The sequence below is a fragment of the Oratosquilla oratoria genome, chromosome 16 (genome assembly GCF_046742065.1).
Source record: "Oratosquilla oratoria isolate Oo_2021 chromosome 16, ASM4674206v1, whole genome shotgun sequence".
NCBI classification, from domain to species: Eukaryota; Metazoa; Arthropoda; class Malacostraca; order Stomatopoda; family Squillidae; genus Oratosquilla; species Oratosquilla oratoria.
Genome location: NC_134792.1, coordinates 54,016,387 through 54,038,148, shown reverse-complemented (window position 1 = coordinate 54,038,148; position 21,762 = coordinate 54,016,387). Strand labels below are relative to the sequence as shown.

The following is a 21,762-nucleotide window of genomic DNA, read 5'->3' as shown; positions in this document are numbered from 1 at the left end:
AATGAAAATCAAACAGACAAGTGATAACAAAACAAAAACAAATAATATACAATAAATCATAATCATTATAGCATCTTGCTTAGGTGTTTATCTAAATGACGGAGACCAATTATATCACTGGCGAATTGATCGTTTCTTCACTCTTAGTAATGACTTCTCTGGTGAAATTCTATCTCGGAGAACCTACGAGAAGATGGTTAGGTAACAGTTAGCACTTCCTCCAAAGAGTAACAGACCTTAATCCCCTTCTGGATCACACAGACGAAATTATCGGACAAGAGGAAAGTCCTAACTAGGTTCAATACAAATTAGCTTTAGGCAGGAACTTATTCATTCGAAAATAATAAGGCAATTATGTAGTACAGAGTAATATATTTTACCAAGAAATTTATACCTGAATTTTCATGATTACATGGGTAGATGTACTTAGATATTGCCGGTGCAATGGTACCTGGGACAAGCTAAACAAGAAAAACGCCAAAGGAGAAAATAGGTCTTGAAAGAGAAAAGAATAAAGTCGACTATCTATTACCTTACTGCAGACTACTCTTGTCCTTTTGATTTGTCCAGACTGTGCGGCCTGAATGGTTTCTGTTCCAGGACTACTATGGAAATCCTCAAGACTCCACGGTCAATGATCTGTCCGAGTCTATACCGCCCTTCTTCTATCCTGTTGCTATGGATTGCCGTCCTTCTCACCCCCACCCCCACTCGAGGTAAGATAAACTTGACGGTATTATCACATAACGCCTTTATGACACCTAGGGAATGTTTGTTGTCAAGTTAAGACTAACAGAAGAGAATTCTGACACGGTAAACATGGTGATTTTGTTATGTATGTCGTCCGTAGGTGAAACAGGGGTTGTTACGTCCTCCATGGCGAAATTACAAGCAAGCAATGTTGACCAAAGGGATACGACGGATTTTGTACTCTACCTTCTTTCCTCATCCGAGCCTTCCTTGGTCTACATTGTTTGTGACAATCGCACAAATCGTGAGTACTCTGGAACAAACCTCAGGTTCAATTCATCTCTGACCCTGCAATGAGACGTAGTATACACATTATAACTTAAAATTAGTGTTAGAATTATAACCTATGATCAGTGGGGTTTTAGATCTAGAAAGTAGAAGGCACATCACCTCTAAAGCAAGCGTAGATAACGTATTGGTGGCAAACTACAGCCTACTGATGACATTATATAAAATCTAGGGCCGTTACTTTAAAAAAACGCCAGACTTGGTGAACTCTTTCTGCCTGTAGAAAACATAGATTATTAACTTTTTGGCCGGATATATGAAAACTACCAGTGAATCTTATAAGTAAGTCACTTAGACAGATACACTTGAAAAAAAATGGGTAAAAGAATAATACATTTTGGGAGAACTTACCAATATCATATCCATCAACATTAGCACTTTCATAAGAAGTATTGAGAGTACTTTTTACAAGATGAATAATGCTTTAATTGCTTTACACTTCGACAAGGTATATACGAGCGTATATGTACATACATGTGTGTTGTCAAATTTGTTCTTATTTGTCACTGCAGACCTGTCATCATCTCTTGCCCTCCAACTCAGTGCCTCCTCTGCCACGGCCGTGGTTCTTCTCCGGCTGAGTTCTCCGCAAGAACTGGACAAGATTCACCATGTCCTTGGGCAGAAACTGAACAACGTTCTCGAAAAACATGTCATTCTTCTCATTAACCCTGAATCGATCTTGGACTTATTTCGAAAGGTTGGTTGGAGGCACCTGTTCCAAGGGATACTTATTATTGTAGGTAAATCCCTATGTAGACAAATGATAAATTTGGTGACTGGCACACCGCCTTTCTAGACAGACAAACCATTATAGTGTTCGTGTTTGTCTTTCGCAGACAAAAGCGGCGAGTTCACCATCGAACAATACTTTCGTTTGTGTCTGTATACCACGTAATACTGTGGACAGGGCTTAACGCCATGGGATGTTACTCAATAGCATAGTAAAATATATGTCAACCCCTTTCTCCAGCAAGGGATATTCGTTCTATTCTAGCTAACGCAAAAATGTTTTATTCAGCTACGTGTTGTCACTTAGGATAGTGAGGTGGGAAGAAAAATATATCTCAACTTGAAATGCAAATACCTTTCCTCAGCTAAGGGTTAAGGGTATTGTAGATTCAATAAAGGTGGTAAAGAAACGATGGAGTGTTCACTTGTTCACAACTTTTAATTTCACAGGGAAAATAACAATGTGTTTCACACTCTCTCACTAGTAAGTTACTCCAATGCCCGCTCGTCTCTGTCTGACTGCGTGACGCTATTTCACGCTGTTCGCGTGCCCAAGGCAGTTGTTAATTTTAATTTTCCACAATTATTCCTTGTACACAGAAGTTTACATTCATTCATATTTCAGTTATACAATAATTCAAATTTTGATAAAATTAATAATCTATCTCATTTATTCAATTTTCGCATTACAAAATAATTGATAATTATGTAAACAGAATGGCAATTTGATTGTTCTAGAAGATTCACGCTCGCTACACACTTCCAACTACGCATTTACTTGTATCTCCTACATGTATACAAAGTGCTACAATCTATAAGGGGCTTCATCGATATAGGTGCCGCACCTCCGCATGGCTGAAGTCGTTCAATGAGCGTCTCCATCCCTCTGTAGGTACAAGAGAAGGCGTTGGAAGCTGCAGGCCTTCGATGGTACATCCCAGCACAGCCTAAAGAATTCCCCGAATTTCTGGAGGCGTTCCTTCGGGAAGGCACGTGGGTTGCCGTGGGTGTCCAGCATCATCAGAACGACTCAAATACTGACCACACAAACCGCACCGACATCTTCTCTACTCGCGTCGACACAGTGAGTCCGGCTCCTTTTTTCAATTTTTTTTTTTTTGTCCTCTGAGATTTAATCTTGTTCCGGCTAACCATTAGAGTTCATTCATCCACTCTATGGTCTTGTGGGTTGGTCGATGCAGGAAATACCCTCTTTAAGGATTCTATTCTAGTCAGTCTGACGACATTTCTCCTCAACTTATAGGAATTTCCCTGCTTTAATGGCTTAATTGAGCTTGGGGGTCGACTTTTGGTCATGTTTAAAGCCTTATGTTATAAAAGCAGTTCATACAATTACTCTTGACTAAGCCAACACACGAAATATAAGATGACACCAGGTAAGGCACACAAATGATCGGATCTTAGCGTTTCGTATTCTTGTGGAGCACCGACATCAGTTTTCAACAGAGTTTCTTGCAGCTTATGTTGATCAGGCGTTTGACTCGGTGCATCGCGGAGTGCTCTAGGATCTGCGGATCCGCGGGATCGCTCCAAGGATTATTGACTTGATGTCTGGCTTATACTCTAGGACAGAGAATGCTGTAAAGCATGAGTGTTTAGCTTCCTTTCTGAAAGTTGCTTGGAGTGAGAAGAGTGGCTGCATGAAAGCCTGTTCGGAGAGATCGTGGGGGCGGATGTCAGCGAGCAGCGTGTGAATGAAGCTACGCACTCCTTAGCAAATGCTCTCAATTGATGATTCATGCATGTCAGCGGCGCTGGTAAAATACAGCCTATAACAACAGCAATCTAGAACAGGCTCTTCTCTCACGCTGTCGGCAGAATGGCAAGGTATATTTCGAACGTATTGGATACTGGAGGACCTCTGTTTCGACTCAGCTCAAGGGCAGAGGAAGAGGGGCGCTCCTGTTGGAGCCCGTGTTTCCAGACATGATGGAGTATTACAGTGACTTTAGGGGCCGGCACCTCAAATCGGCAGGTGTCGACTTCCCTCCACTGTCACCCTTAAAAGTTCTTCCTGATGGTCGGCTTCGCAATGAGGGAGGATTGGACGGCAACATCCTCACCATTCTCTCCAACAAATTCAACTTTACGTAAGTTTTCGTCAGTAACCCAAGTACAGTACTTGCTTTTGTTTACATTGCTTGTTTGTATATAACTATTCTCATTTGTGTTTATACTAACGGTTTACTTAGAGTCTATATTTATTTGTAAGTCTGTATCTTTCTTCCCACATAAGCTATGATGCAATGAAATCTCCAGCATGGGGCGGACCACAGCCAGATGGAACAGTGACAGGGATTGTTGGAATGGTAGCACGAAGAGAAGCTGACGTGGCCATTAATACGGTATGTGACATACGTACACAAATGCACACAATTAAATATTCAGAATAGAATTTTGTTACTAATGTTTCCAATATATAACCATGGTATAAATAATTACAAGATACTATCACAAGATATACAGGTAAACTAGAAAGTTATGCTTCAACGGAAGTAACTTTTTCAAAATATATTTACAAGATTTCCACACGTTCAAACCAAACTTACATAATCGGATTGTGAATCCAGGCGAGACCTGTAAATACCTAATGGTTGTTTATGTTCTACTTCCTACATCTGCATATTGTTCGACACGTTCATTCAAACTTTTGTTTTTCAGCTGACGATTACACCTCAACGGTCAGTTGTGGTCGACTTCACGAATCCATACACGATTGGCGCAGCATGTCTTGTATCCAGGGCACCCGCTGAGAAAAACCGTGCCTTCGCCATCCTAAGGCCTTTTACTCTCCCGGTACTAACTAAACAGTTTTGTAGTTTGCAAGTACAGTTTTTGGGGAACGAATTATCTAACTACAACCGAGATTAAGCAAAAATAAAAGAGGCCTCAAGTAATATATAGTATCTTCTATAGTAGTCCCTCAGTTTCGAAACCGAAATCGTTTCTACTCAAAGGGAGTAGGAAAAACAAGTAGCATGTTATCGAGAAATATCCAGTGTGCCACGACACTAGGTTTGCATACTACTTGATTTAGAAACGACTTTGGTTACAATATTCTAGACTTCCGTAAGAACTTCTCAATAATGTGTTTTTTAACATTCGTATTCACTATATGACTCAGAGTAATTTGACGTTTGGAAATCTGAAAAACAAAAGATCATAACCGAATTCGTTTCTACTCAAATGAAGTAGCAAAAACAAGTAGCATACTAACGAGAAATGACTAGTGTGTCATCATTTTTATTCCCTTCACTTCCCACTCTCCATTCACTGACTGTCAGGATGTTCAACCTATTTTCTTGTATAATTTACACCATCTCTTTTCTCTACCACATATAACTGTATTCACACACATTCATATAGTCAGTCTCAAAGGCCAGCATTACCCTCTCAGTTATTTACTAACTTCTGGTAAGATATCTCATTGATAATCGGTAAATTAACTCTAAAAAATTAAATACTCATTGCCTGCAGGTGTGGATATCTCTGGTGGCTGCTGTCAGTTGCGCAGGCTTGGTTGTCCTACTTGTCACAGCAGCCGCTCAGAGTGTTGCTCCGGAATCAACTGACCGTCCTTTATGTATGTATTGAATATTTTCTTTTGTCTAAGTAGTGAGTCATACCAAAATTTCTGAGACTCAATCTGCTGCCACAGGAAATCTGCCTTGGCCACTGGTTAGCCCAGTGAAGAGAATAATTTTTTATTATCTAAGATAGGTGAAGGGCAGGGTAGTATCAAATGCTCTGTCTTCCACTGTTTCAGTGGAGGGTAGTAGGCTAGTAGCTCGTAAAACATAAGTGCACCAGGGAAACCGGTGTCTGCCTCGAGAGTGATTTCTTTATTGGTTGATTTTTGTGTGTGTGTGTGTGGGGGGGGGATTTCGTGGAGTACTGAATTTGTGTCTGTCTGTGTGATTCACCATGGTCTTGGATCACGTGTTGGACTCGTGATCGATAGCTATTTTCCCCCCGGAAGATAGGTCAGAGCTCATATATGACCGATCTATGGGCAATGTTGACTATACACTCACACCCAACTCTCCGCCCGAGAGTTGGAATAGCGACCCGCAGCATTACTGAAATTATTTCATTCCAAGGCGGGATTCGAATCCGGACCGCCGTAGCGACAGCTAGGAACTCTACCACTGCACCCCGAAGAGTTTATATGTTAATTAAGTGCACGGAAGGTCAAACGCAACCTATCCGTACTGACGCATTTACTTGGAATAGCTTAGGTGACAGCACCAAAGCTGGAATTCAAATCTAAGTACGATAATTGGAAGATAAGGATGCAGCCTAAGTTGGAACCATACATTTATATGAGGCTAAGTATGATAAACTGGAGAGTAAGAGACAGAGTCCCATAAGTGTTGATTTCCTGTTTATTTACTATGTACAGTTAGGTAGATATACAGACACACTGTGTTGTCCGATTCTTTGATCGAGTTGCGTGGTAGAGCCATCTATTGAGTACATTGTTATATAACTATGGGTTTAGATCAACCATTGGTTGCAGGACTTTAGTCCATGATTGTACCACATGGAATACAATGGGTTAATACGTTTTTTTCCTGGATCATGCAGTAAGGATGGACCAGATATTCCGGTACACCTTCAACCAGTTCCGGAGTATTGTGATTCAGGGCAACTTAATCCAACCCAGTCGTGTGGCGCCTCGCATTGTCACCCTTGCCTGGTATTTCTTCTGCCTTAACATCTACAGTAAGGACTTACCTTAACTTTTATATATATATATATATATATATATATATATATATATATATATATATATATATATATATATATATATATATATATATATACAGTGGCGGTTCTTCCTATGGGCGGTCGCCCAGGGCGGCACTAGGGAGAGAGAGAGAGGGGGGGGGGGAGACGCCAAGCATTTTATGTGCATTGTGGAAAGGGGGCGCCGAAGGTGAGGTTCGCCCAGGGCGCCATGTAGGCTAAGTCCGCCACTGTATATATATATATATATATATATATATATATATATATATATATATATATATATATATGTGTATATATACGCACATATACCAAGGGCGGCTTTTCCCCTTTACAAGAGAGGTAGCCAAAGTCAACAGGCATAAATCCACTCCCACCCATTTCATCCCCATATACTCCACTCCCATTCACCACCCCTCCTTCCCTCTTTTCTTTGCTTTTCTTGCCCTTTGCCCTAGGATAGAAGCACAGCACATCCACAGCAAGGCCGCTTTATTTAATCGGTGAGTCGGTGATCCAGCCCCCTCTCCGTCCCCTCATGCAGAAAAAGAGAAGACCGGGAGAAATACTTTCGGGCCGCGTCAAAATATCATTCACTCACACTCTCTAATACCCCCAACTCCCTATGTATGTATGTATGTGTGTGTGTGTGTATAAACATCACTAGTAACAGCGATATAATTCAATCAAGCCTGGCCGTCGCGTAGCTTTGAATGCGGGGTCCCCTGAGTGTGAGTCCCTTGCGTAACCACTTCGCCACTTAGATCATACGAAAGTTTTTAAACCTGAAGCCCGTTTTGTACGAAACCCGACGGCACCATAGAAGAAGACGGTTACTAAGCTTTTATTAGCTTTACCGTTGTAACTACTATGGAACAAATAGCTAGTAGCAGCGATGTAATTCAAACAGTCAGGCCCGGCCGTCGCGCAGCTATAAACACGGGTCCCCTTGAACTTTAGTTCCACGCGTTACCGTCTCGCCAGTCAGATCGGCCGGGCCCTGACTAATTGGATTGTATCGCTGCTTCTATTTATTCTGTAACAGTTATAACGGCGAGGCGAATAAAAATTTAGTTACCACCTTGCTCTCGGGTGTCGTCGGGTCTCGTAGAAAACGGCTTCAGGGCAGTAGATAGGATACCTAGTCCTACCCTCCTTCTCTTTTTAGTTGTCTTTTATGACTCAAGCGGGAACACTCGGTGGGAGTATTTTTTCTCCTCTACCACAGGGTTAGCGAAAATGGAAACGTATATTCAAAGAAGTGGTACAAGTGGAGGGAGTGAACTTGAAGGGATGACTGAGGATGAGATGGATGGATGGGGTGAAGGGGGCATTGAGAAAGAGGGGAATGTCTGTTGAGGAAGGAAGGGAGCAGGCAGGAGATAGAGATGAGTGGAGAATGACTGTGCATGGATGATACTGTTATGCAAGGAATGGAGGATTGGGGGATAGGGGTGCTTATGTGTGAATGATATTTGAACACAGCCCAAAGGGATTTCTCCTTGTCTTCTCTTTTTCTGCATGAGGGGATGGAGAAGGGGGAGTCACTGATTAAGTGAAGTGGCCTTGCTGTGAATATACCGTGTCTTGCTGCATTGTGTTTGACCCTGGGCAGTTGGCAGATGCAGAGATGACCCGCCATCCATGAGGAGTTGAGATGGAAGGGGTGGAAAGGGTGGTGGAGGGGAGTGAGATGAGTGGGAATAGGTATATGTCTGACTTAGCTACCTCCCTTTCAGTCACAACACATTCTTTTAACATTTATCTGACAATACTCTCCCAAATTGAAATGTGCATCACTACTGTTTCTCTTTACAGAATTTTCTTTTTTGTCCCACAGTTGTGTACTCTGGAAGCTTGACATCTTTCCTGACACTCCCATCCTTTGAGAAGCCTATCGATAGCTTATTGGACCTTTACAACTTTTTACAGGAGAGAGACATCCAGTTTATGTTCCTTGAGGACACAACATATGAATACATGTTCACAGTAAGACATTGAAAGAGTTAGGCTTGGAACCAAATTTTTTATACCAATATTGTGTCCAATAATTCTTGAAGATGAATTTGAAAATGAAAGTGATTTGAAAAGGTTTACTGTTGTATACAAAGCATGATTATGTTTATTGCAGAAAACGGTTGTAATTATATATCATGCTCAAGTCACAAACTATATATCTTAAGTAGATCGTACTAGTTCTTGTAATGAGCATATACTTGTTGGTTGTAGTATGCCCATGCTGATAGTGGAATCTATGCCAAACTGGGAGCCATGGCAACAGAAGAGAGTTACACACCAGAAGAGGAGCTTACAATACGACGCATCCGGGAGGGCGAGGACATTGCTTATGTCAGTGATTATTTTACTGTCCAGATAACAACCAGCTTGGTCAGTATTTTTAACCATATCATGATTGTGTCTACATAAATTAAAAGTTCATGTAATTTACAGTAACATGATATATTATTAGGTAACCTTGTAAACAAAAGATTTCAGATTTACCTTAAAATGTAGTAATTCCACTTTACAAAAATTTTCATATAAAATTGCTAGACAAATATCCTATATAGTTTCCAGTTATCTGCTACAGTGGTAATAGATTACAAAACAATCTGGCAAAACGGAGAACGGGGACTTTTTTTTTTTTTAATATTTGTTAAGCTTTGGAAACAAAGACGTATTCGAAGAGGTGGTCCTATGAGATGGATATTAGAATCATCTGTCTGACTTCAAAACCCAATCCCTTCATCAGCATTTAGAGGTGCATACCTGCGGGGTTGACACTTAGTCTCTGGACTGAGCCCATGATCTCTACCAACTCAGAATGTATTTCCTGTTTTTTCCCATAAACAGCTAACAATCAGCAACTGCTCCTTCTAATTCTGTAAAGTTATGTCAAACAACACTTCATGATATTTATCTTCATTCCAAGCTCTTGTCTTGAGGGGGGTTATGCCACCATGAAATCTCTTTAGTTCTAATTTTCAAGTGTATTGTTTCAGCCTTGCTTTTACTCAGAATTGCTTCTTCCACTGTTATGTCATTCCTCACAAGCATAACCATTCTGCCCATTTTATCTTATCTGTTTCTTCTCAAGGTAGTATATCTTTTATTCCCCAGCTAAAGATCAATATCTTTTGGGAGTTTGGTCTCTACTAAGCACAATATATCAGGCTTCTTTACCCTCAAGTAATCATTTGTTTCCAACTTAGTTGATAGTATACCATCTATGTTAGCATAGGCTACTTAGTTTCAATGTATTGTTTCCAGTGGAATATTGCCCTCCTTTCTTTACTGAAACCATTTCCTTACACTCTGATTGATAACTCTTCAAAACATGTTTTCCATCTGCCATCCTCATTTCATTATATTACTTTGGCTTCCTCTAAAAGTTTCTGTGTCTTTGCATGTTCATCTTCAATTACGTATTTTCTAATCTAAATATTTTTCAAACTCTTCTTCTCATGCTAGCTTCAGACTTGCCAATTACTTCATTTGTTATGACTTGTGATTTAAATCTTATTTTCATTGGACACAAATAATTTCTTTTGTGCTGAACAAACATAAGCATGTCATCAATCTGATCCATTATATCTGAGTCCTTTCCCATAATCATGGAAGTGATTTCCCAAGCCTTTTGTATTTCATATTCTTGATGTACCTGATGAGTGGGTTAGGGCGTCGTTACTTGTGGCGAAGGTTGAGGGGATGGTGGTTTGAATCGTGCCACCAGCGAAGTTGAACCAAGGGCATGGTTAATTAAATTCCACGCTACAAAGCCCTCTGTGAGGGGCACCATCCTAGCCTTCTGATAGGGGGGGTTTGTGACGTTAAACCATATCATCATCATATCACCTTTCTTGAAGAGATATGGTCTACTCGCCAGCCAAGGAGTTGATACATCTAGTCTTATCAATAACCTTCACTATTCCTTATTCTAGCGTATCAGTTTCTCTTTCCTGGGTGCTCCATGACTTCTGGTTACTATATCCTTCTGTTGACCAGATAACCAGCTTTCTTATACCTTCAACAGTTCATTGATCTTAACCTTATTTATTTTTGAAATTGAAGGTATTGGATGGAAGAACTGGTTTATGGAAGATTGGATTTTTTTTTTTAATTACTTCATTATTTTATTTATCACTTTATACATGTTGAATATGTATAGTAATATGTATTTTAGAAGATGCCTGTGCATGGGTTTGTTTAAGGTGTACATCATGTTGCACTCCACAAATCTTCACAAACTACTAAGCTGTTCCAAAGGGAAGGAGAAACAAAGATGATTGGGGCTCTGTAATTTATTGCAGCCTTCATTTGCCATCACAGCTGTTGAGTTAGTCACGTTACTTCTTCCACCCAATCAACTGTTGAGGATTTAATTTTATTTAATTTTCATCTCCAAGCCTTTGCCTGAAGAGGCATACCCTGCAAGGCAGCAGGGGACTTGAATTCAGTTTTCCCTCTCCTAGGCTTTCCCTAGAGGCTCACACTACAAGACAGCTTAGACCCTAGGCAGGTACTACCACTCCAGGTCAGAGTGTGCCTGGGAGCAATGGCAGATTAATGGGTAACTCCACTTTACCTAAAACTCTGAAGTTCCCAATCTGAGCCTCACCACTGGATGCAGTTTAAAGTCATACCCAGGACATGTATGTACATAATACAATGGTGCTAACCTATCAATAGGTACTCATAAGGCCCATAGCCATCAAAATATCAACTTATGAATAATTCAAGATATGAACAGCCTTCTAGAACATATCTCATTCTTAAGTTGGGTAGTCTCTACAGTATTCAGGTTGCTAAGGAAGAGGGACTAAATTGACAGAAGAGATCTCCTGATTAGCGATAGGAAAGCTTTAAAGAGGTCATGAGATCAAATTGAGAAAGACTAAATGTCTAACAGATATGAAGAAATAAAGTTTTCCATACAGATGCATAAATACTTGGAATAATTTAGGTGATACAGCTCAAGCTGGAACAATGTATAGATTGAAATCTAAATATGATAATTGGAAAATATGAATATAAAACAAGTTGGAACTGTACATGAATTTTAATCTAGATATGATAAATTGGAGAGTAGGAGATAAGGCCCCATGAATGTTGCCCATTTCCTGTATACTACATTTCAGTAAACATAATTGGGTAATTATAGCTGCTAACAAACAAATGAACAATACCAAAATCAATCTCTTTGGCATTGGTAAATATATCCTAACCACAATAAAGGGTGCAGGGATGACCCATCATCCAGGAGGTGCTAAGATAAGAGGGAGGGTGGAGGGGAGTGGAGTGTATTTAGGGATGGAATGGGTGGGAATGATTTTATGCCTTTTTCTTTTTGGCTACCTCCCTTGTAAGGGGGAAAGCCTTGGTATATCTATGTATGTACAATAAATTTCTGTGTATACTGGCTCTGGGCTCATGGCTGTAATTATACTCTTATATATGTATATATTTTTTTTCAGTTGGGGAGTTCCAGGTTCCACATTGCAAGACAGACTTTTTCACCACAGCCCTTTGCCATCACCCTGTACAATGGATGCCCCTATGTGCCCAACTTTAACAAACAGTTCGTAACGAGTCACGTACTACTAGCCTCATCATCTTTGCAAATCATGAGTATCCTACATTACAAAATTTAGATTTCACATTTCTTAAACCAATATTTTATAAAATATTAATGCTAATTCTAAGATGATTCTCTGATGGACTGAACTAGACCTATTAAGCAGAAGCCTAGAATGCTACCACCATATTTCAGTAAAACGGAAGAGTTTAATTGATCTCTTTATTTCCCCAATAGTACTCATAATGGAAAAATGTTTCTACACTCTTGTTTCATTAAACACTCTTTAAATGATTAAAAGTATATTGAGTAGCATTCTCAATTTTCTCCATTGGTCATAAGAAAAAATATTCATGAAGTCATCTTACAAGGATCAAATGTAGAGATCCACCAAGGTTTCTGATGTTTTGCTGTTCTTTCCCATAACAGACTGCTAAGACTGCAAGAGTTTGGTCTCCCACACAAGTGGCTGAAAGATGGCATTAAGGGAGCTGAGTTTCAGGGCTGGAAGAACAACCGGGGTGCCATCAGTGATTCTCGAGGTCTCCTACCCATCCTATCCCTCAAACACCTTCAGTCTGCCCTCATTATGTATGCTGTTGGGATGATTCTGGCATTACTTGTATTCCTGGTGGAGCTCTGCAGCCATGTCGCCAAGCATGAATAATGATAAGAGGACTTGGCACATAAGAGATGACTACCAAGAGGACATTTCAAACAATGAAGACATGTATACATATATATATTTATGTCTATGCAATAAAAATACTAGAAAGCAAGCTTTAGATAAGTAGCAGATTTCTTGATCCAGTAAAGCTTTGAGTAAAATACATGGCAAAATAAAGTATAGACTGCACTATATTACTGATCCTTACTTCAGATTTATTGGATTTCTTTATGACAAAGTACTAGTCCACTGTGACACAACAGTATGTATATTAGTTGGGAAAAAAATACTTATACTTGTAATGCATTATGTAAAATTATGAACATAAAACAATTTACTTACCTTAAGGCAGCTTGCACACTGATGCAACCTGTTGCATAAAACCGATCACAACAGATATCTACACTCTGAAAGCGGAGTACTGAATGAACAAGAATATATAATTATTCTTTGCTTGTTATTTCAGAAATGCATGTACTTGTTTGCTAGTGGACAAACATACAGGGAATACTGCCTTTACAGAATGTAGGCACCTGCGGCAATTGGTTTCGTGCAAATGGTTGCATCAGTGTGCCAGCTGCCTAACTTCTATTATAAATCTGATTTCAATATGTATATATATTTCTATATGTAATTCACCTATGATGTCTGGAGCTGAGGTGCTGGGAAGAGGACTATGGATGTTGTTACAGTGCTGCTGGAGACTTGTTGGTAATCCTCCAAAATATTCCTTGTAGTGTTTTATTTGATAAGAGCTTCTCTAATGAAATACACACTTATCACCTACTCCTCATATAAAAAATTTCTCTGCTCATACCTTAAATTTTGGTCATTTATTAACTGAATAACCCTGTCAATTATAAAATTTTACTTTGTATTTGATCATTCTTATATGCATTGTTCACTTTTTAACTAATGTTCCCATATGTTTGATTTACTTCTTTATTTGTTATTTGATAAACAAGTGGGTGTCGTGGGTTTGGTTTGGTATGGACAAGCCAGGAAAAATGAGACTCACAATAACACTAAAACTAAGGTTTAATGGTTAATATACTCGGAGGTAAAAGACGAAGTCACGTTGGGAGAAGGCCCAGAGTGAAGGCCTCATCAAGCATCATGGCTGTGGGCAGAGGGCCACAGGCAGGAATGAGGCAACTTGCTGGATGAAACTGGTCCCGAGGCATCTTGCTGGAGAGAACTGGTCCCAAGGCGTCTTGCTGGAGAGAACTGCTGCATGGAGTTGAGCCCAGGAGAGAAGTTGGGAGACAAGTCTGCTTTTCTTGGCAAAATGCTGACCTTTTAAAGGAGGCTGGCAAGAACGTTGGGAGTTTTCCAAATTCCTGATTGGCTGACCGCTGGCAGGCTGGGACGTCTTTGCGAACTATGCTTGCCAACTACAGCTAGTATAAAAGCCAAGCTTGAGTTGTGCGACAGTCAGTCTGGTTTTGACCAGCGGCACGTCACTACATGGGGTACCATTTGTTACCTATCTATAAACCAACAAGCTTCTTCCCTCTGATATGGTAGGTAGCCAAGGCACCCCCTCACCCATATATATATTTTATCATAGCTCCTTTGGATGAAAGCTCATTACTGCCTCCTGCCCACTGGGTTAGAAACAATGCAGCAAGACACAGCACCTCCACAGCAGAACCTGACATCCACTACTTTTCACACTATTTTTGGCATTCTTTCTTCACTCATCCTTTCCATATGCCCAAAGCATCCCAGTATTCTTTCATCATTCCTACCTGCCAGCTCCCTTTCCAACCTCTCTCCTCATTTCTCATTGTATCCATCCTCATAACCCCAACCAAACATCTCAAATACATTTACATTTCTTTCTGCCTCCCATAGGCATAGGCACAATTGTCCCCTTGAACAGTCTTTGCACTCATTCCTGTATACCTACTTCTCATGACATTTTTCATTCCTCCAAGATATTTACTTCCTTCATTCTACAGTTTACCTCCACCATCCTTCTCCATTCCCTGCTACATGTGCCCCTAAATACTTGAAACAATCCATTTCTCCCAAGCCTCTCTCCTAGACTTGCCACCAACTCACTGCCACCATTGTCCCTTGCATAACTCATCACTTTTATTTTACTCACATTCACTTTCAATTTTCTCCTCCCACATATCCTCCTGAACTCTTGTCACTAACTGCTTTAAATCCTCCTCTGATCTGCCACAAGTGCAGTGTCATCCACTTGTTGAATGTTAACAATTGGGGGCACTGTTTGTGCCGCAGCTAGCTAACCAACTGTCATACATATCAGTGCTTGCCATATTCAATTCACCATCATGAACCATTGAGCCTTTATGACTAATGAATCCTGTATTAATGTGGTTTGACCTGTCTCCATCAGCTCACACAGCATTCTTCTATAACTGGAAACTAATCTCCAACCAATCTGTTATCCCTAGTCTCTCTTTCATTAGACTCACACAGTTTTCATGTAACTGGCAACAGCCTCCAGATGGGTCCACAAGTCACTCAGGAAAGACATATTGTGGTGATATATTAGGAATGTTAGTGCACTGAAGTATGAGGTTTTCTGTGTCCTTTATGAGTCTGGTAGGTGCTAAGGTGCTAATATGAGAAGGAGGGTGGAGGGGAGTGGAGTGTATTTAGGGATGGAATGGGTGGGAATGGTTTTGTGCCATTTTCTTTTTGGCTACCTCCCTTGTAAGGGGGAAAAAGCCTTGGTATATACAGTATATGTATCTATGAGTTTGGTAGTCTGTTTTAAAGGTCTTGTTTAGTGATCTGAGTGTGTGGATGTTTTAGGTGATACAGGTGCTAGGTTGTTAAATATGTTCGAGTAGTATTCTGGTGTAATTTTGTTGTTGTGTTCTGTTGACACTGCTTGTGAGAAATAGTGTGTATGGTGTTCCTAAAATTTTTGTGTTGTATGGGGGAAATTTTTGGTTTCTATTTGCAGGTGTCCAATGCTTTTGGTGGATTCTGTTATTACTTTTGGTGCTACATTATTTGAAGTTTGTAAGTTGCTTGTGTTCTTCTTGTTTATTGTTGGGAACCATGCTCTGGTGTTATTATGAATTACTTGAAGATGGTTATTAAGTGTTTTTTTCAGTTGTCTTTGTGATGAATTTAGGTAGGTTAATTTTTTTGTTGATTTTTGCTGCCAAGTCCTTGATATATGGGCTGAAAGCCATATAAATACCATGTTAGGCCTAGAATTTTAGGGTTCTTTTCCAGTAGAAGGATTTGGCCATTTAATTTTACTGTAGGGTGGTTTCTTGATTTATGGCTGTCAACTTGGTTTCTTGATTTATGGCTGTACAACATCACTTTTAATTTCGTTTGAGGCTTCCATTCTGTTATTGATAATACACACACACAAACATATATATAAATTATATATTCAATATTCAATCAATGAAAACAGGAATAAATGGCATATTCATAACATGTAAATTTGAGAGGTGATAAAGAAAACAATATATAGATTTGGATAGATATGGTAATTTTCAAATTTTTCATTTAAGAAAAGTCAACACAAAAGCATTACAATGTATGAATAAAAATATTGTGGAGGAAATGCTATGGATAAGGAAGTAGTCTTAATACAGTAAAAATTGTACATACAAGTACATATATATATATATTGAGACATTCTGACAGGTTGACATAAGTGGGAGTAGGAAACAGGAGTCTTAGTCTGAGTTACATCAATATATATATATGTATATATGGAAGAATGGTGAGATTAGAAAAACCAGACTAGATGGAAATAACTGTGATTTCCCATGTTTCAACAGTCTTGGTCACAAAGTAATTCTTTCTCTATGACAAAGACTGTCAAAACATCAGATATTACAATTGTTCCTGACAACTCTGGTGGGCATGGAGTTGGTGTATGTATTTACCTAGTTGTATTTACTTAGATTTATTTTGCAGGAGGAGAGCTATGCTTGTAGTGACCCGCTATTGTATCTTTCCGCATCCAGTTTTTTTTTAAAGTCATGTATAGTTTTAGCACTCACTGTTTCCTCTTTCAGTTTGTTCCAGATATCTATCATTCTGCATGGAAAGCTATTCTTTTTCAGATTTCTTCTGTAACTGTCTTTCCTAAATTTCTTCTTGTGTCCTTTTGTATTTCTTCTGTCCCATTTTATTAGGTTATCCCTATCAAGAATTTCCATCCCTTTCATAACTTTGTAAATGGTTATCAAATCACCTATTTCTCTTCTTTGTTCCAGGGTTGGTAAATTTAGTTTGTCCAATATTCGTTTGTATGTCAAATTACAGTGTTGGTGTCATCTTTGTTGTTGCTCTTTAAATTCTTTCTAGTTTCTTTGTGGTTTTTTTTGGTGCATGTGTGCATGCATGTGTCCATGGGTCAGGCCATATATGACCTCTGAGGTCTTATCCAAAGGGCAATAGCTGTCAATCACGAGTTCATCACATGATCCAAGACCATGGTGAATCACACACCATGGAACAAACTGAGAGAGGAAACAGTGAGTGCTAAAACTATACATGACTTTAAGAAAAAACTTCTGACTCAGGGCGGTGGGCAGGGTGCAGGGATGACCCGTCATCCAGGAGGTGCTCAGATGAGAGGAAGGGTGGGAGGGGTGTGGAGTGTATTTAGGGATGAAATGGGTGGGAGTGTTTTTATGCCTTTCCCTTTTTGGCTACCTCCCATGGAAGGGGGAAAAAGCCTTGGTATATGTATGTATGTATGTAAGAAAAAACTGGATGTGGAAAGATACAACAGCGGGTCACTACGAGCATAGCTCTCATCCTGCAAAATACAACTAGGTAGATAAATACCCACAAACATTGAGACACCACACATGTATCAAAGACCATTTCCACCTTACAAGGGAGGTGGTCATGTCAAAGCACCTATTTCATACACAACTAAATCCATTTGACACCCCTGCCCATCTCAGCACTTTATGGATGAAGGACCATCACAACCCCACAGCAGAGCTCATAAAACAATAGAGCAAGGAATACTCTCTTTCATAACAGGACCTAACAACCTGGAGTTGGATACTCCACCTCCATATTCACTCTTGCAAGTAACCCTAAATACTAATCTCTTAACCTCCTCCAGCCTCTTACTCTTCACATTATCACTTTCCATAATATATATATTATGTACGTATGTATGTATGTATAACAAACACACACACACTTTCTTGTATTTACATCTTCAGTGCTTAGCACACTGAAGATATGAATGCACAAATGTGTTCTGCTTCATTGCTTTATCTTTCCAATTGTGAACACATCTTTCTGGTGTTTTCCTAATCTTACATATATATGTTAACAAAAATAATAATAGAAATAATCATGATAATAAAAATAGACCTTCATATCTTACCTACAGTGAGACATGACAAAGCAAACTATATCATTGTTTGAATACTGTGACTCATCTTTAAAAATTCTTGCAAAAGATAAACTAATATTACGAAGAGAGTAAGCAGATTCCAATCATTCAGTGACCAAGAAAACAAACCATGTATTCTTCATACTTCATGTAAAGCTTGTAGTTTCTGATTATCACAGTTACCAGTCTTAATTAAAAACTTCATATGATTAAAATTGTCCATTAGCCCATTTATTGCTACTGCCAATTTATGTATTTATTCTGGCTATCACCAGGCAATTCTACTCAGCTGAGATAAACTCTATACAGTGAAAGGGTTAAACATATCTTGATTAATCGGTTCACTGCTACTGATGAGTTTTGCTTTTGTTTTGGTTGCTGACAGGCAATTTCATCCAACCGAAGGAAATGCCCCTGAACAATGAAATGGGTCAACCAACAAAATGTTTCTTTTTTTTTCGTCTTTTGATGGTATAAAAATAGCACTTCCTAACTTACTAATCACAGTCATCAAAGCAGTTCCTCAGTACTGTCTAAAACAAAGTGAAAAGTATAAAACATTATACATAATAATGAAGACATCTTTCCATAGCTTTGTCCAATCAATAAGTAGAAAATTGAGAATTGAAGATAATACATTAGATTACATATTTCATATAGAAATATTAAAATATTATAGCACTCCCAGCAACATCTATAAATTCCTAGGAAATACAAGATTATGCAAATGACTCACAGCCTATGATAAAATACGTAAACTTGAGAATTAGAAATAAAGAAACACATATACATATATATATTCACATTTCAACTTCAAGGCAGGGACTGCAAAGACAATAGTCATATATATTTCTGTCTTAATTTCAGTTCCTCATATGTGATATTAACAGCGATTTCTGTGTAGTCGATTTTAGTGACAACCCTAGTCATAAAAGAATGCTTCATGATGAGCATTCTTTTATGACTAGACACTAATCCCCACTCAGAAAAAATGTTGGTCACTTTTAACTTATAATATCCTTCCTTAAATCTCTCCTTTACTACATTTATGACTTCATCTCTTTGGCATGATATTGCCCTAAAGGATAGAAGTACATGTTATCTCTGATGAATTACTTGAGTATGGTTCGGTAGTTTTTACTCTAACTAGACAACATTTTCTTATACTAAGTTATTTCATATCATAATGAAGCCTCATTAGTGTTCCTCAATCATGTGGTGAGCCATTATCCTCTTCTCCCTGATCCTGCTGGACTTTAGAAACCAATTCCTGCCTAATTTCAAAACCTATCAGGAGGTGAAACCCTAAGGCTTGTGAACTAAATTTCAACTACCTTACTTTCATTTCTTCATACACTGAGAGTAGACAAACCATGCTGCTACTATCCTCCCTCTCCTCTGCCTACTAGCTCTTGACACATACGTAGGTCAACAAGAGAGAACATCACAAGGCCTTGGAAAAAATTTGTGGACTTCATGCCTGAAGAATATCTAGAAAGTTTGCCATAGAAATGTCAACTTGTGGAACAATGGCGACAGAGATGGAACCCCATGAGCATAGTTCCTCTTGTGTACATCAAGATAAGATAAATACATCAAGACAAAAAAAAATTATCACATGTTTAAAGAAATTTTCTTAAGTTGATTGGAATGATTTTACGAATACAAGGGAAACAGAAAAGAAATGAGAAATCTTTCTATACCTCTACAACTTGGATGTGAATGAATAAATGCTTAGGATTTGTGGAAATAATTGTATAAAGGAATGATTTAACAAGAAATGTGAACTAATAATATCAGAAATGTGGCCTGGAAAAAACTGAGAGAAAAAAAAAGGAACAATACAACAAAGGAAATAAAACAGCAAAAAATGAATAAACACAAATCTGAGAGATGAATAAAAGAATTAAAACACAGGACCAAGGGCATGGTTCGTTAAATTCCTTACTACAAAGTCCTCTGTAAGGGGCACTGTACTAGTCTCCTGATAGGGTGAGTTCACAAAGTTAAACAAAATTTTATCAATAATGCAAAGATGAACCTAAACTGTTCTACAGGTTTATCAACAGTATACAGAGACATAGGGAATGTGGCCCCCAATTCATATAGGAAGAATGAAATAACCCTGAATTACAGACCAGTATCTATGATCATGGAACATGAGAGAGGAAGAGAGGAGGTGTTTGAATGTGTTTGGGATGGAGTGCCCAGGAGGTGTGACGGGGATTGCTGGGCTGGATGAGGTGGGAGGTGGGGAGTAGAGTGGGGGTGGGAGGTAAGTTGGGAGATGGGGTTGATGAAGGAGGGTTGGGGTGATTTGGACGCATGGAGGGAGTGAGTGAAGAGGGATTGGTGGAAGAGGTGTGGAGGGGGTGAATATGGGGATGAGATGGATGGGATCGGGGGTGATGGGAGGGAGGGGGTGTCTGTTGAGGAAGGACGGGGGAGGACAGAAGATGGGGTGAATGGAGAATGGTTGTGTGTGGATAGTGCTGTGATGCATGATGGGAGAGGGAGGGTGTGCGCAGCCTGAAGGGATTTCTTCCCATCTTCTTTTCTGCATGGGGGGACGGAGGGGGGGTCGCAGATTTGATGAAGTGGCTTTGCTGTGTTTTGAAACACTGCTTCTGACCCAGGGCAGCGGGTGAGATGCAGGGATGACCTGTCATCCACGAGGAGCTATGATAAGAGGGAGGGAGGGGGTTGAATGGGAGTTGAGTATGTGGTGATGGAATGGGTGGGAGTGGATTTTATACCGTTGGTATATGTATGTACTATTTATTCTCCAAGACATTATTTCCCTCCCCTCACTCTACATTTTACTTCAATCCCCACTCCTCCATTCCCTGCTGCATGTGACCCTAAACACTTAAAACTACCCACTTTCTCTAACCACTCTCCTTTAACTTATCTCCAACTTACTGCCACACTCACCCCTTTTACATCTTGCAATCTTGCTTCTAATATCAACCCACCATCCCCAAACCTCTGCCTAACACTTATGTATCTACTTTCCTTGCCACCCTAACCATACAAGTGAAGAAGGTGAGGAGCATATGCCAGAAGCCATGTGCCTGCAACCAAAGTTGTCACCTGTGTGCTATAAGCTTCGACTGTTGGAGCAAGTAGGTCACAGCTAGGAATCAGAGAGAGGTGCGGTACTCATATCCACACACTTCCAATTGTGCCACCACATGCTGAACAAGTATAAATAAATTATGGGACAGGACAACAGTTTGATCTCTGTTCTGCAAGACACAAATAGGTATGCGCAAATATGTATTCCATACTCGTATAAGCTGATATACACTAAGATTTATGGTTCGATGGGTTCAGCAGCATCATGAATTAAGGGCTCACTTATCTCCAGTCCAGAGCCTTCGTTTCGTCTAAGTCTTTTAAAAATCAACACTCCAAGGGCAGCAAAACCTATTACACCTACACTCCCACCAACAGATGAAGCAATGATGACATTTGTATTGCCCGTATACCCTGGAAGACAGGCAGCATCTTGAAGAGCAAAGGGTGATTCAGAATTTGTGAAAATGAAGAAGGAACCTTTCACTCTGAAGACAAAAGGAAAAGAAACTTATTCATAAAATGCTT

General features: G+C 39.5%; 2 protein-coding genes across 6 annotated transcripts in view; one reads left to right on the top strand and one right to left on the bottom strand.

Moving 5' to 3' along the window:
* The first annotated feature begins 5,002 nt into the window (after positions 1-5,002).
* On the top strand, positions 5,003-14,441 carry LOC143034021 (glutamate receptor ionotropic, kainate 2-like). Its single transcript, XM_076199865.1, has 5 exons — positions 5,003-6,516; positions 8,381-8,529; positions 8,770-8,928; positions 12,015-12,118; positions 12,545-14,441. Exons 1-5 carry the CDS (start codon positions 6,384-6,386, stop codon positions 12,780-12,782), a joined length of 783 nt encoding a protein of 260 aa, XP_076055980.1. The 5' UTR covers positions 5,003-6,383; the 3' UTR covers positions 12,783-14,441.
* A 2,660-nt stretch (positions 14,442-17,101) lies between these two features.
* The window catches only part of LOC143034020 (uncharacterized), a 63,257-nt gene continuing 58,596 nt past the window's right edge, over positions 17,102-21,762 (bottom strand). For all 5 annotated transcript variants that reach the window (XM_076199862.1, XM_076199860.1, XM_076199864.1 and 2 more), the window contains one exon: positions 17,102-21,722. In XM_076199862.1, coding sequence (XP_076055977.1) covers positions 21,473-21,722 — 250 coding nt within the window. In that variant the 3' untranslated portion in view covers positions 17,102-21,472. The remainder of the gene's footprint in view (positions 21,723-21,762) is intronic.

Coding starts and splice junctions, on each gene's coding strand:
- LOC143034021 (XM_076199865.1), top strand. CDS start 6,384: ATGGACCAGATATTCCGGTACACCTTCAACCAGTTCCGGAGTATTGTG. Junction 6,517..8,380: donor CTTCTGCCTTAACATCTACA/GTAAGGACTTAC, acceptor TTTGTCCCACAG/TTGTGTACTCTGGAAGCTTG. Junction 12,119..12,544: donor GTGCCCAACTTTAACAAACA/GTTCGTAACGAG, acceptor TTCCCATAACAG/ACTGCTAAGACTGCAAGAGT.